Here is a 15,047-nt window from a genome sequence, read left to right as displayed (position 1 = left end):
GGGGAAAATTAAATGAGAACTTCTAATATTAACATTGACATCGTAAGATGGAAATGAAATTTTCTTCCAAAAGATATTATACAATTATTTTATTATCCATTCTACAATATATGGTATGATAAGAAGAAAAATTAATTAATTTCGCTACTGTGATTAATAGCACATAAATGCGTCTTATGTTTCACATATGTTTTCAGCCAATTATATTGGAAGAAAATTCACGTCTACAAATAAATTGAGCAAAATAATTAAATGAGAGAGCAATTTTTGCATAGCGAGTCTGGTGGAGATGATGATGGGTACACGATAAAGGATATAAACGCAAGATCAGCAATAATTTTTAATGATGCGATTTGCCTCACAAATTGATTCACATAATTTTATCTTCCTCCGTGCACATCGCTACTCTATGGCCTTTTTATTGTCTTCCGCATGACCTACATTCCTACCCCCACCGTCTAATAGAACCCACGAACCTCGTGGCACGTAATTTGCAAAAAAAGTGGTTTTCAGGTGAAGGAAAAGCGTTCATTGCTGCCATAGGTGAAGACATCTTTTTCTAAAATGTCTGACCTGATTTTTTCATCCTTGTGTCGCAACCTCATGAGATTTGATGGTTTGGGAATTTTCATGGAAATTCCATGACTTGAATTGAAAAGCATTTACATATATGAGAAATAATATGTTTTTATACATTCTCACCTTTTTTTTTTCCTCACGAGCCATGAGAATGGGGTATTGCTCTGCATTCTTCTTGGCTTCGTGCGCTCGTGGTTTCCATTTTTTTCCACCATTCATATGAAAAGCGCAAGAAGAAAATTATAAAAGTTGACATCTTTTGTATGTGACACGAAGATTTCACTATGACGGCTGTGACCTAAAATTCAAAGATTGAGTACGTGAGCTGGAGGAAAGCCGAAAAGACATTAAAGTCCTTGAGAAAAAGGCTTACAAGTGTTAGAATTTGGGGTGTTGTATTGCTGTAATTTTATTTGCTGAACTTTCATTGTTTTTAAAGGAAACATTCTTCTTTTAAGAAAACAAAATAAACTAAAGAAAGCTTTAATTGTGGATAATCTCATATCACTAAAATATTTTAATTTATTTTCCGTAATCTTATATCTTATAATTCACCTGAAAATTGAAGTCAAGAGTAATAGAAAAATCTCTTTCAAAAACAATTTCAAAAATTCCATTAAAAGAATGAGTCAAAATGTCATTAAAATACAAAAACCACCCCTCATGATTGCAATAGATTTATTTCACAACAATCCCCTTCATCAATAAGCTAAAGTACATACAATTCATTCAGAAAGGGAAATGATTTGCAATTTTGTAAATGATTAACCCCCCGTGATGCAAAAATATTCAAGAAATATGTGTTAGGGTTTTCACGGTGAGATACGAAGGTGTGACACGGATTGAAAATTGAGTGTGGCAATAGTGAATAAATTTAGTCAATTTCCCCCACCTCACCCATTCAAAGACCCCCTAGATGTGCAATAATGAAAATTGTGTGAGGAAAAATTGATGAGGGTATTTCCATCACATCGAATTTTGATTTAGTGCCATTGCGTACAAGTGATGGCTTTTTTCCTTCAAAATACCTCACAAAACACTCTTCCTTGAAAAGTCCCCCACCCCCTCGTTCTTTTCAGAAGAAGAATAAAATTCTCGTGCGTTTCTGTGGGGTGATATGTATGTGCCCGAGAGGCAGAAAGCTCCACCGCATGCCCAAAAGTCCGCCCAAGGGTATGAGGGGATGAAGAGCAATAAAGGTAAAATTGTGTAGCAATTTTCACACAGTGTATGATGTTTTATATTGACACACAGGGGTATTTTGTATGCTACATTTTTCACTGGTTTTTGAAGTAAAAAAAAAAAGAAGAAAAGCTCGTAAATGTATCTGCGTCCTCCCAACAAAATATTCCACCATAAAATACACATTGTGATTTATAGATTGTGTTTAAAATCTGCCAGTGTTTTTTGTGCAAAAAGATATACCCACCCCGGAACCCCAGAAGTATTTTCTTTGTTCTCACTGGGGAGCTCACTCCAATGGTCCAACCAATGCGGCAGGGCATGGAGTTTTTGTTTCACATTCACAATAGCCATAAAAAGTGATTTCTTCTATCCCCAAAAACATCCCTCTATTTTGACTGTAAAATTGGTTTTTCATGGGGAAAATATATTCTCACAGAGACGCGACATGAGAAAAAAAATCCTATGAATTTCAATTAATCTGCGAAATCTGCATTGATATTGGCGCAATATTAGCATCTAAAATATTCATTAAATCGACCAAATATTTGAGTGAGATTTATGTATTTGGTACACAGAGGGAACTCTGATGAATGATGTTTAATTGGAAAAGCTCTTTGGACTATTTTGCAATATTTTCTAAAGCACGAAAAATAGATAATATTGTACAAATCTATCTTGAAGAAATTAATTTTAAATTAGAAAGTATTTCATGGGAATAAATGAAATGAGATTTTGAGCTTTAGAAGTGCATCGACACTATTTAATCTTGAGGGTTATTAAGTTAATTTCAATTGGGTGCAAATAATTCAAAATCAGCAGACAAAGAAGTCGAAATGAAGAAGAATTTAATATTATACGGAAAAATTCTGCAATTTCAGCAAAAAGAGACCCGTTTGTTCGGACAGAAACCTCCTATTCTAGCATTGAATTTCAATTCCCAGAGCATCGTCTAGTGTCCACCCTCAATCCACCCCTAAAATTCTCGGGAAAATTTTTGCTGAATTTGCGGAGAAATTTATTTGCCAGTCCTTTTAATTGAATTTCCATGTATGGGGTTCTCTTCTTTCCGGGAAAAGGGACATTCTTGAAAAGTTCAAATATACACTGTGTCGTGGCTACCACTAGATTCGGGTGAATCGTGTAATTTTCACTTTCAAATGGAAAACTTCCCGGAAGAGTACTCACATTTGTGCAGAATCTTTCCAATCATGTTCGGGAGCTTTTCCCCATGTAGAATGTTTGTGAGTGTGTGTGTAATTCTTCTGAAATTTAACTGGAATTTATGGGCATTTTTTGCCATCTTCATCCACCCTTTTTTCTGGTATTCCTTTCACTCCAATGCCAATTTACTTTCTCCACATACACACAATTTCCATGACGACTGTTTACTGAGGAGGAGATTTCCCCAGTAAAGCCCTCCTTGAGAAAATATATATTTATGGTCGCACGAGTGGAAATTTTTTATGATGTGCAAATCATGCGGACGAGGAAGCCTTTCTAATGCTCTCTCGCTGGGATATCAACTCCAAAAAAAGATCCCTAATAATGGATTTTGTGGTAATTTTTGGGTATTATGGAAATTTCTAATATTACTTCAATGAATTTTCCGATTACTGAAAATGAGAAGTAATTTTCACATTAAAAAAAACTCTTCTTTTCACATAAATTCAATTTAATCAGAGATTTATTCAGAGAAAAACTTTATCTTGTTAAATTGAATATAGTTAATTTATCACACAACTTTGTTTAATATAAAACGGGAGAACCCTTTTCTTTTTTCCGAGAACTAGTGATTTCGAAATGCGGTATTCCATGAATCCAATTTGTTGTACCAACTTCGCGTAATTCCCATCATGCAGTGTGGAAAATTCCAAAGTATCTCAGTGAAAAATTCAACATTTTGTTTTCTATTTATTTTCTCTCCCCTATTGCATTCGCAGACGACACGCAATAGTCAAACCCCAAAGTATGTACTTTTGCACAGTACACATTCTACAGTGTGTGTGGGGGGTAAATCGAAGGGAATGATTGTGAAAAGGAGCCAATATAAATTTTCTCTCTCTCTGTATGTAGCATCCAATCCCCATATTACAAGCTATATCAATTCAACGAGATAGTGGAAGAAAGTTTAGTGAAATATTTCTCAGGTCGTAATGCCAACATGAGAATTTATTCTGAAATGAAAGTATCGTATGATAAAAAATGTCATAAATGATTCACTCAATATATTCTCTTTGCCTCGCATGTATGGAGAATTTTATTCCATATGGCATATTCCTCCCTGAAAACACTCCCCTTTCTCGTGTTTTTTTTATGCCCAAGAAAGGTATGGGACACTGGAAAAAAAATCTACTTGATATTTATTGCATCATCCCCAGATATAGCTCCACATCCGGGGAGCATTATGGTTTTACTAACATTTGAAAATGAAATTCAATTTTCTAAATAATAAATGTAGTTTGAAAACTCCAAGTCCACCCTCAAGCAGTGAAAGGAGGCTTTCATGAAATTCATATTATTTCAACTACGCGATAGACTCAACTGCAACCATATGCATAAGTCCTTGCCAACAATCCACCTCTATGAATGATCTTGTGAATTAGTAAAGCTAACAAGCTGTTCTCGAGTTGAATTTTTCTCTGTGTTTGAATACTTAATTTCACCACTTTTGCCTACATACAGCTTGGGTGGGAGAATTAAGTCCAAATTGTACATAAGAATTAGCCATTTAATGAACTTAATCAAATTATGGAGTTTTTTTTCAACCGTAAAGTTCATTTAGACGCTAAAACCTTGGTCGGCAAACAAGGTGAAAATATTATGATACTTTTTCTCGTTTCATTTTCTTCCTTGTAGCTTCAAATTGAGTGGATTTCCACAACTGGGAAAGCTTATGTACGGCTGCTTACTCTATTAATTTTTAATAATTTACTCTTTTTTCTATTTTTTTTTTTGCGTTGTTAGGTTTACCTACGTTTTCTTTCGCTTGGCTCTAGTTTCCAAGAAAAATCTGCAGAAATTTTTCCTAATAACTTGCTGCTTTTAATTGGAACTATTTACAAAAGTTTATTTAGAGGAGCTGCAGAGAAATAAATTTATTTAGAAATTTGAAAGTTTAAAATTAATTTACAATGTTTATTTAGTATTTGAGAAAATCAGAAATATATATCCACAAAATTTTCCCAACGTTATTTTAAAAGAAAATTAATTTAATTTTTTTATTGAATTTATTTCCTTTAAATTAAAATTTCAGTTTGGTATTTCTGTGAGATTTTAAAATTATTTTAAGACTATTTATTTATATTAAAATGAGTTTATCATGAATAAAACATTTCCCTGAAAAATAAAATATCTTAAAAATTGTAATGAAATCGCGCGCAAAATTAAATAACATTATAATGAAAATTCCCTTTGATAACTTATTTTTCATATCAAAACAATAGTTTAGCGGGTTAAGTGTTAGTGATTGTTGTACAACGCGATTTTCGTCACCAAAAATAAAGTTCTCTAAGAAATATATAGCAAAAAAGTTTCTATTGAGTAAAATAGAAAAAGTTTGTTTTGAACTTTTTTTTTCAAAAAGAAGTTTCTTGTTGAGTTTTGGAATTTTCACACAGTCTGTTGTCTTTTTTTTTTGTTAAATGTATCATGATTAATTACCCACTAGAAACTTTCTAATTTACCGTATTAAAGCTCACTCAAAGAAAACAAAACGACTTTAGTATTTAAATGGGATTAATTTAAAGAAAATCTTTTCTATCTCTCTCTCTCTCTTCTCTATTTTATTTTGTTTCTTTTAAAGTAGTTCTACGTAAAGAATTTTGTATCCTTTTTATTTGAATTTTTTTTTGAGCGGAAAATACAAGAATGTTATACATTTTATGACATGGCAAAATTGAAGATACTTCGAATACCTCTTGGCAGAAAGTCTGCAAATCTCCTCCCACTTCTTTCGTAACTTATGAGATTTTTCTCTGCACAAGAGGAAGAATGTTCAGCAATAGTAACACTATTATTTTGTTCACTTTACGATAGGCCACTGTGGACATGGCAGCCCCTGTGAGCAGCTCTGCTACGAATTGCACGACGGAATGTACGAGTGTGACTGCACAGAGGGGTTTGAACTGCAGAAAAATGGCTACAGTTGCCAGGGTAAGTGCCCCATCTTTTCTCACAACTTGCAAGAACAATAATCTTGCAGAAATAATAACTTCACACTCTACAACGATATATCAAAGTGTTGCGGGAAGTTCGGAGGGAGGCGGTGTAGAATAAGAAATAGGAGAACCGCACTTGTTTGCTTCCTTAAAAGTTTTTTGGATGATTTGAGGGTATACGATTGTATTAACGGGGTATGTCGACCCTATAACCAGCGTCTTTAAAATGCAGGATTTCTGTGTTTTCTCGCCCAAATTGGGGGTCATTTTTCGTTGAAGCTCATACAGCACTAATTTACATTTAATGCACTTTAAGATTTAACAACAAGGAATTTCGGAGTACCCAGACATTATAGTTAATTACATCTGCATTGTGTATGTTCCACGAAATTGCACAACACACAGAATATGCAAGAGGGATGATTAGGTGAATCATCTCAGGGATTTGAATTTTCTTGCAATTCCTCCCGAGACGAAGTTTTCGGAAACTGAAATACTTTAGTGTGTATATATAACTTTATCCAATGCGGAGGTGGCTTTTGCATTTCGAAGCAATATAAGCTGTTGGGGGGGGAGGATGTGCGAAAGATATCAAGTTTCAGGGTGTTGCTGCCAAAGCTCCACCCTTTGTTGATCGAAATTTCATGGGATCAGTCTCAATTTCCATCGTAATTTTACCTTCGCGCTTTGCATCCCCCCACACACCATACTATTCCTTCAATAGCCTCTGTCGCAGATACTACTTTAATAATCCCATTTCACAACTAATGCATTAAACATTTTCCGCTTGGTACTGCCGCGCATTTCTTACATAACTTCATATGACAAAATATGTACAAGAAGTGAATTTAAAATCAAAATTTTTGATGCGTTGTGAATAAAATAGATTTTTCTTTATCAAAAAGAAGTAAAAGATGAGAGTCTGGCAAAAAATTTTCTGTAAAAAGATGAAATTCTTAATTTTCTTTATCACGGAAGGTAACTATATAGACTTATTACAAGAAGCAGGAAGACCTCCATATCAACTAACGAGGTAAATTGTCGCTTCGCTCCAATTTACCTCGCCCCGCTTCGCGGGGATTTGTTGCGCTTCGCGCAAATTTTATATAGAGAAAATAATTGAGATGAAAAAAGTCCAATAGAAAATGTATTCGTTGGTAACAATCGCCTGGTATCAGTAGTCTCTGTACCAAATTTCATCACGATCGGACCAACGGTGTAGAAATGCATAGCTGAACAGGAACGAAATTTTAGAGAGACCTTTCTTTATTATATAGATGGGCCACACAAAAACCTCCAACAGATATTTCAAAGGGAAAAAGTGAATTTCACACAACATTTATGGCGCCAGATTCAAAAAGTAGTCAAAAAAACATGAATTTTATATGGGGGCTATATGAAGGGGGGCTCTGGGGGGAAAATGAATGTCGTTGGTAAAAACCGCCTGGTATCAGGAGTCTCTGTACCAAATTTCATCACGATCGGACCAACGGTGTAGAAATGCATAGCTGAACAGGAACGAAATTTTAGAGAGACCTTTCTTTATTATGTAGATGGGCCACACAAAAACCTCCAACAGATATTTCAAAGGGAAAAAGTGAATTTCACACAACATTTATGGCGCCAGATTCAAAAAGTAGCCAAAAAAACATGAATTTTATATGGGGGCTATATGAAGGGGGGCTCTGGGGGGAAAATGAATGTCGTTGGTAAAAACCGCCTGGTATCAGGAGTCTCTGTACCAAATTTCATCACGATCGGACCAACGGTGTAGAAATGCATAGCTGAACAGGAACGAAATTTTAGAGAGACCTTTCTTTATTATGTAGATGGGCCACACAAAAACCTCCAACAGATATTTCAAAGGGAAAAAGTGAATTTCACACAACATTTATGGCGCCAGATTCAAAAAGTAGTCAAAAAAGCATGAATTTTATATGGGGGCTATGTGAAGGGGGGCTCTGGGGGGAAAATGAATGTCGTTGGTAAAAACCGCCTGGTATCAGGAGTCTCTGTACCAAATTTCATCACGATCGGACCAACGGTGTAGAAATGCATAGCTGAACAGACACCATATTTTAGAGAGACCTTTCTTTATTATATAGATGGGCCACACAAAAACCTCCAACAGATATTTCAAAGGGAAAAAGTGAATTTCATACAACATTTATGGCGCCAGATTCAAAAAGTAGTCAAAAAAGCGTGATTTTTATATGGGGGCTATGTGAAGGGGGGCTCTGGGGGGAAAATGAATGTCGTTGGTAAAAACCGCCTGGTATCAGGAGTCTCTGTACCAAATTTCATCACGATCGGACCAACGGTGTAGAAATGCATAGCTGAACAGACACCATATTTTTGAGAGACCTTTCTTTATTATATAGATTAAGAGAAGTTGTTTGATTATTACTTGATTATTACCAGGGGCACTTGAGAATTCAAATTCCGATATCTTTAGATTTAATCTTCTACTCGATTCCTTATTATACGTAATTGATGTATAATGTTGTAATATGCTCTTCACTGTGTTGTTTCATCAGTTTTGTTCTTTGTTCTATTTTAAATTTAATATTTTACTTGAATTCAATCCGCCGAAGCTTGTGAGAATGTTGCAATTATTAAGATAAAGTAATAACTCTAGAGAAATAAACTTAATTCATGATTTTATTAAGTAATATCGAGCTTCAGAGTAAAGGCACGTATGTACATATGTATATAGTATGAGCTTTTCAAGTAACTCTGAATACATAATAGCAATATTAATCTCAAACTACATCGTATTGTGGATTGTGGTAGAAATTCCATTTAATGGAGAACTTGAAAATCTCAGCAGAACAGAAATTATCCTTATGAAAATTTGCACAGAATTCATCCTCGAAGCCATTTCGGGGGAGTGATGTTAAAGACATTGGGGAGGAATTTCCAAACGAGAAGTTACATAATTCTCAAGCTCTAACCATCCACACAGAGTTCCTTAATAACTTTCTCTTATGAATTTGATCAATTCTTCTCATTGAATTGTGTGGTGTTGGCTGGAACATCTCTTCCTCGTTATAAACCCATTATGCTGGGGGGAGAGGATGCCCCAAGAGTGTCAAGTGGATGGATCCTGTGCAAATTGCATTAGACACAGTGTAATTGCCCTAATTTGGATTGCTAAACATCCTTGGGGGAAAAGATACCCACTCCTCAGCCCAATCTTAGACCAAAATTGAGAAGCGATGTGACTTAATTTTCTTCAAAGCCTCTCCTTTCATTTGGCAAATTTTGCATCAAAAATATTTTCTTTGTTCCTCCGGGGAGGGACTCTTTCGGGGGAATGAGGTGGAGCGAGGGATGCCTATACAAAATTGGTGATGCTTTCGCCCCGGTCGATTGTCCTCAATGTTGTGAAGCACATTTTCAAAACCCGCAGTCACCTCCCACACTGAAATCCCATCCATTTATCGGATTCAGGAGACAAGGAAATTTTTTGGGTGACAGAAATTGGTTGGATCTGGGAGTCTTGTGAATTATGCCATCCATTCAGTATCTCGTAACCAAATTCAATTTGATATTGGTCGAATTTAATTTCCATAAATAAAGCATCACTCACGCACAGACTAAAGTGCCACGTCACGGAAATTTCGGGGGGCTATTCACCGAAGAATACAATGGGAATGGCTGTTAAAAGTTCCCACAAGAGAGTTTGGGCTATTTTTTGCAAGAAAAAGGCTCCAAGAAAATATCCTATTTTCAAAACAAAAAAAAATCTTCCACCCGTTTTTGTATCAATGAGGGACAAAAGTGTTGAATACGAGGAAATTCCTAGATATCCACTTTGTTTTTGGCCTACAGTCATAGGGAGACCTTTGAAAAAGGAATAAGGCTACTCCTACACACTCAGTTCAATTCATTTCTCATTATAATATGCTTTACAAAGATGTGGGCGAGGACCTTTACGCGGATGATTTATTTGATGTGATAAAATGTCAAAAAACTCACGAGACCTTTATCTAGCTTTCATTACCAAATATAATTGGGAAATTCGCATAATTATTTAGATATAAATATCTTATAATTTACATTTGCTCTGAATTCACATTTTCTTGAGTAAATTTTTCTCGTCTCCAAGCCTTCATTGTAAATTCCATACAAGCTTTCGCCAAAATAATGTACATATGTAATGGGAAAGCTTCTTGTTTTTTTTTTGTTCAATTTCGAATGATTGACAATTTTTGATATGTACAATACCCCATAACCCCCCTGCTTGACAACCTCACCGAGAGAAAAAAATGCCATTAAAGTGGATGAAAGAAAAGCTGAAGAGATGGAAAATTTTATGGGTTGAAAGCTAAAAATAATAAATGGAAAATTTCTTCATTTCACCACGTCAAAATCCCATTGGAGAATCCTCAAGTCACTCATTTTTCATTCTATGCGAAAAAGTGCTATAAAAATCATTCAACATCGTAGCGAATGATGTGAAATTGAATGGAATTCTTCGAAGTGAACAACACAGATTGAGGCGGGGGGAGGGCGTGTGAAATGAAATCGACCTTACATAGCATTTTTCCTCTAAATCATCTCATTCTCCTCTATTTTTCCCCACAAGCAATGTGAATATAAAGGAGTTCTTTTAATGAGCTTTCTTAGCCACTAAGGATATGGAAAAGAATAAAGAGAAAAAATACCGCACTCGGTCGCAAATTAGAATGATAAAAAAGTAGAGCTGCAAAAGTGCGGCAAAGCGCAAAGACGCGAGGCGAAAAAGCTGTCAAATTGAGAGCTTTGGAGTGCCGAAAAGGCTCTAAGAACTGGGTCGTTGCACAAAATGAATTGTGGGAAATTCTTCAGGGCCACAGAGAGAGTTTTAAATAGTTTAAATTGTCTTTCTCTGTTAAAATATATAAAGGATTCATTTTGTATTCCGGAGAATCCTTCAGTTCTCGAGTGCAAAATTTAAAGCACAAAGCACTGAGGAGAAACCACAAGCATTTCAACTGTGTGCAATGCTTTAAAAGAAGCATGTTCAGACAATTTATTTATCAAAACTAAACATTTGGCTGAAATAGAAATAAATATGGCTATTTTTGATATTTCTTTTTCTAAGAAATTCGTCATCTGGTGATTATGAGGCATTTAGGGAATAAGTATGGAAGATTGCTATTCTAATAATTTCTTCTAAAGCTATCAACAACATTGCCACATTTTCCCTTAAATGCTATATATTTTCCGAAAAGTAAATCAAAAATAGCATCATTGAATAGGATATCTCATCAAATATTTTTCCTCATAAATCCGTACTATATGCAATAGCTAAACGTGTATCCAATTTTTTAATATCAAAATATCCTATCTCCCCGGAAGGTAAAGATGCGGAAAATGCGGTTTAGTTATCATTTCTTCGTCTTCTTTATTTCCGTTTGAAGGAATCTGATGTTGGATTTTTCAGCGTTTGAATGGATATAAATCTCGTTGTCCACATTGGATTAGTGTTCGGTGGGGGCGTATTTTGAAATCAAACTTGCTGACATGAGGCAAAAAAAGCGCCAGCAAGAGCTTGAGAAAAGTTTTCTCAGAGCTTTTAGGATTTGCGGCGGGAAGCACCCCCCACCCTCCTCAAACTCTTATGGACTTTCGCTCAAATAAACATTACATACGGGAGAGAGGGTGTTGCTGTCTATGTATGCGAAAGGTTCACCATATATAAAGCAAATCGATACGCGCGATGTGTGATTTTCTATTTGTATTACCCATTTGATTCGATAATGCTGGCAGTGAAACCATAAATTCTGATAAATATCTGCATTTGGGGGCATGATGAAAAGCACCCACCAACACGTTGATGCTCAAAATTTGCGGATGTGGGGAATTTTAGCCTCTGAGCGGATTGAATTTCGTGGGTATTTGCTCAAACCACTCCTGTAAAAGCACCATATCAGAATGCCATTAAGAGTGATTGGTCCAGCTTTGGGGGAGTTTGATTAAAATGTAAAATACAGAAGTGGATGCAATTCGTGCAATGTTATGTATTAGGAAAAGCTGCGGGAGGGTTTTCCCTATAATTTTTTCTCATGAGTATTTCTCATAAAAATGCTCGAGTACATTAATTTTTCGCCACTTGTGCTACAAACAGTAGATCCCCATTTTTTAGCACCAAGAGAACAAGAATATTCTGCCTAACACAAAATAAGCTCTATAATTCAACTTGTACTCAAGAGCGTGCAGAAACATCTTGGCATGGATTTTTTTCTCGAGTACATAGCCCCTCATAACGTCCACCAAAAAGTGCCTTTTCTTCAGCTGCCTCAAACACCCGGGAAAAAATTTTTTGAAGCAGGAAAGTGTGGTGGAGAATTTTCAAGTGTGTGTGGGGGGAATTTCTCTCTGGTAGTGACACACAGTCAGGAAGTTACTTTTCAGCTAGATGGGCGGTACGAGATTACCCCGGTGGATACGGGTGGGAAAAGGAAGAATATGAAAATGACACATGAAGCAAATTGTGTGGCTCGAGTATTCTCAATTCAATGATGGAGCATTATTTAAACACAAAATTGTCTTAAGGCGGTCCCTTGGCTCAAAATCTAAGGAGCGAAGAGCCCCCCACACAACTCACACCCCAAAGTGCGTACTCGACAGCTTTTCCCGCAACAATTTTCACATTGGACGCCTAAAGGGAAAGAAGCTTCTGTGAGTATGTGAATTGCGATAGAACAAAAACAAATGGTGTATACTCTCTTTAAAGCTCTCCTAAACTGCCATTTTAGGGGGTGTGGGAAAACAGGAAAAAGCTACAGAGTGGTATCCACAATGAATTTAGACGGAAAAGTTATGAAATGTTGAAGGTTTTTCTTTGGAAATTATATTTTTTAAGTGTCCTAACATTTCATTTTTTCATTTCAATTAAAACTCAAGAGCTTCCTTTCTTTTCTGCGTAATAAGAGAAAGATATTACGCAGCACTTGTCATATTGTTTGTCGTACATAATTAAAATGAAATCAAAATTTAATAAAGTTTTAAACTGTTTATTTATAGAACTAAAAATCTACCAAAGAGAGCTATCATAATAAAATTTATAAACTGCGAAATTCAACTAAATAAAAGCTCACGAATATAACTGTTGTAATTATGTTCTGTATGCAAATTCCGCATAGAGAACAATATAAAACTATATGCATTTGTTTTAATTGCAATTCACCTACATGACCTACATATGTAAGTCAATATAGAATTGCAATAAAAATGCCTGAAATTATTTTTATTTTCAATATTATACATGTTGCAATTGCAATTAGTGGCTGAGTTAAAATTTAAAACATGGGTTTAGGTATATTTAGAAGTGGGATTTAATATGATTTTCTCACCACATTGAACATAGATTAGTACATAAACTTTATGCACTTTGTATACATATAAATTGCAGTTATTTAATAGGTATTTAAAATAGATTACATGCGCATGTACCTATGTATCGTAAATGTTTTCAATGAAAGTTACTATATACTCTACGTTCATTATAGTTATTTTAATTATCTCTGCTTAACCTAGTGACTTGTTAAGCCTGGATAGAAGCACAATAAATGTATAGAATCTATCAAAATTACATATAGTTTTCAGTGAATTTTGTATATAAAGGGCGAAACAATGTGATTTCATCATAAATATATAGCATAACAGGAAAGGATATTTTATGTGGAAACTGCATAAATCAATTTTCCATTGAAGCTCAATTAATTAGGCCCACCCTGTGGGAAAATGCGCTTTTTGCTGTTGGATTTTTTAAATTTAATAAATGAGCACCATTGTTAGACGCCAATGCGAAAGAGGTGAAGCGAGCTTCATCTGCGTAAAGTGTTATAATTAAAATGGATATTTTATGCTGGCGAAGTGAAACAAATTACAGCACAGAACCAATCAATCAATCATGATGGATGAGGAGACATCATGAAAATGCCATTAAGAGGATAAATTTCTGTATACACGCGGATCATATTTACGCGAGATATTGGTATAGAATGCATAAATCATGAATTTATTATCATCTCCATGCAACGTCTCATATTGCATTTTCTATGCCAGTAAATTGAGATCTTTTTGGCGCTATCAATTTTAAGATTTTCTCAATGAATAAATTGCCAATTTTTGGCACAAGCACTTCATTTATTAATAAACTATCTATATAGAGAGTTTGTCTTTGAGGAAGCAATCTTATACATTTATAGCATTGGAGAAACCATACCATTAGAAGTTATATGCAATTCACATACGACGACAAACTTTATATTCCTATTACGCAAATTTTATGAGTTGTCAGAACTTTGGCAGTACATCGAGGAAAGATTCACCCATCCGGTAGGGGTTGGTCCATGACAAACTACATAATATTATTTATGATGAATGTCGAAGACAAAGTGCCACATCTCCAGTTCCAAATCGATATAACAAGAAGTATATAAGACACACATTACATGGAGGGCCTATTTAGATAAATATCTCTCTCAAGAGACATTGAAGATGAGACCCAGTGGAGCGTCTTAAATCTCACTAACCACTATTAAATATATAGCAATCGATTGAGTTGAAGCACATTTTACTATACATAGCATAGCGAGAGAAACATGATGAGAAATTATTGCGAAAATAGATTTGGAGACGCTTCACGAGATTTGACACCCCCACATGAATACAACCTCAATCACAAGAGGGATGGTTTTATCGGATATCGAGACACCAACAAGATACAAGACGTTTGAAGTTAACAGACTATGATATTATGTAAATTAACAAACACTCACATTTCAGTAAATGTACTATGTGGTTTGGGAAGATTCCACTTGGAAGTGACATGTGAAGAGTGGAGTTAGATACGAGCATAGTCTATATAACCTAATAGACTTCCTCCAATGTGGAAATGATGCGACATAATTGAACCATACCTGTCACGCATTATTCCGCAACAACTACGTTTCTTAAAACCAAGGTCTTCTATATATTTAATCCTTTATTCTCTTTACAACGTTTCAAGTACATAAGCTCCACATGCTATCATTAGCATAAATCTGCCTATTTTGTAATTCTATGGGACAATACTTCTAGGACAAAAAATATGAGAATCATAAAAGAGATTCATTGTAATTTAACACTTAG

The 15,047-nt window shown here is 35.1% G+C and overlaps 1 protein-coding gene across 1 annotated transcript in view; it reads left to right on the top strand.

Annotated features, from left to right (window-relative positions):
- LOC129787632 (uncharacterized) overlaps positions 1–15,047 on the top strand; it is a 45,650-nt gene that overhangs the window by 18,447 nt on the left and 12,156 nt on the right. Inside the window, exon 2 of the mRNA XM_055823356.1 lies at positions 5,800–5,916. Within this exon, the coding sequence (XP_055679331.1) occupies positions 5,800–5,916 (117 nt within the window). The remainder of the gene's footprint in view (positions 1–5,799; positions 5,917–15,047) is intronic.

The sequence above is a fragment of the Lutzomyia longipalpis genome, chromosome 1 (genome assembly GCF_024334085.1).
Source record: "Lutzomyia longipalpis isolate SR_M1_2022 chromosome 1, ASM2433408v1".
NCBI lineage: Eukaryota > Metazoa > Arthropoda > Insecta > Diptera > Psychodidae > Lutzomyia > Lutzomyia longipalpis.
Note: the sequence above shows the minus strand (reverse complement) of the source record. Positions and strands in the feature narration are given on the sequence as shown.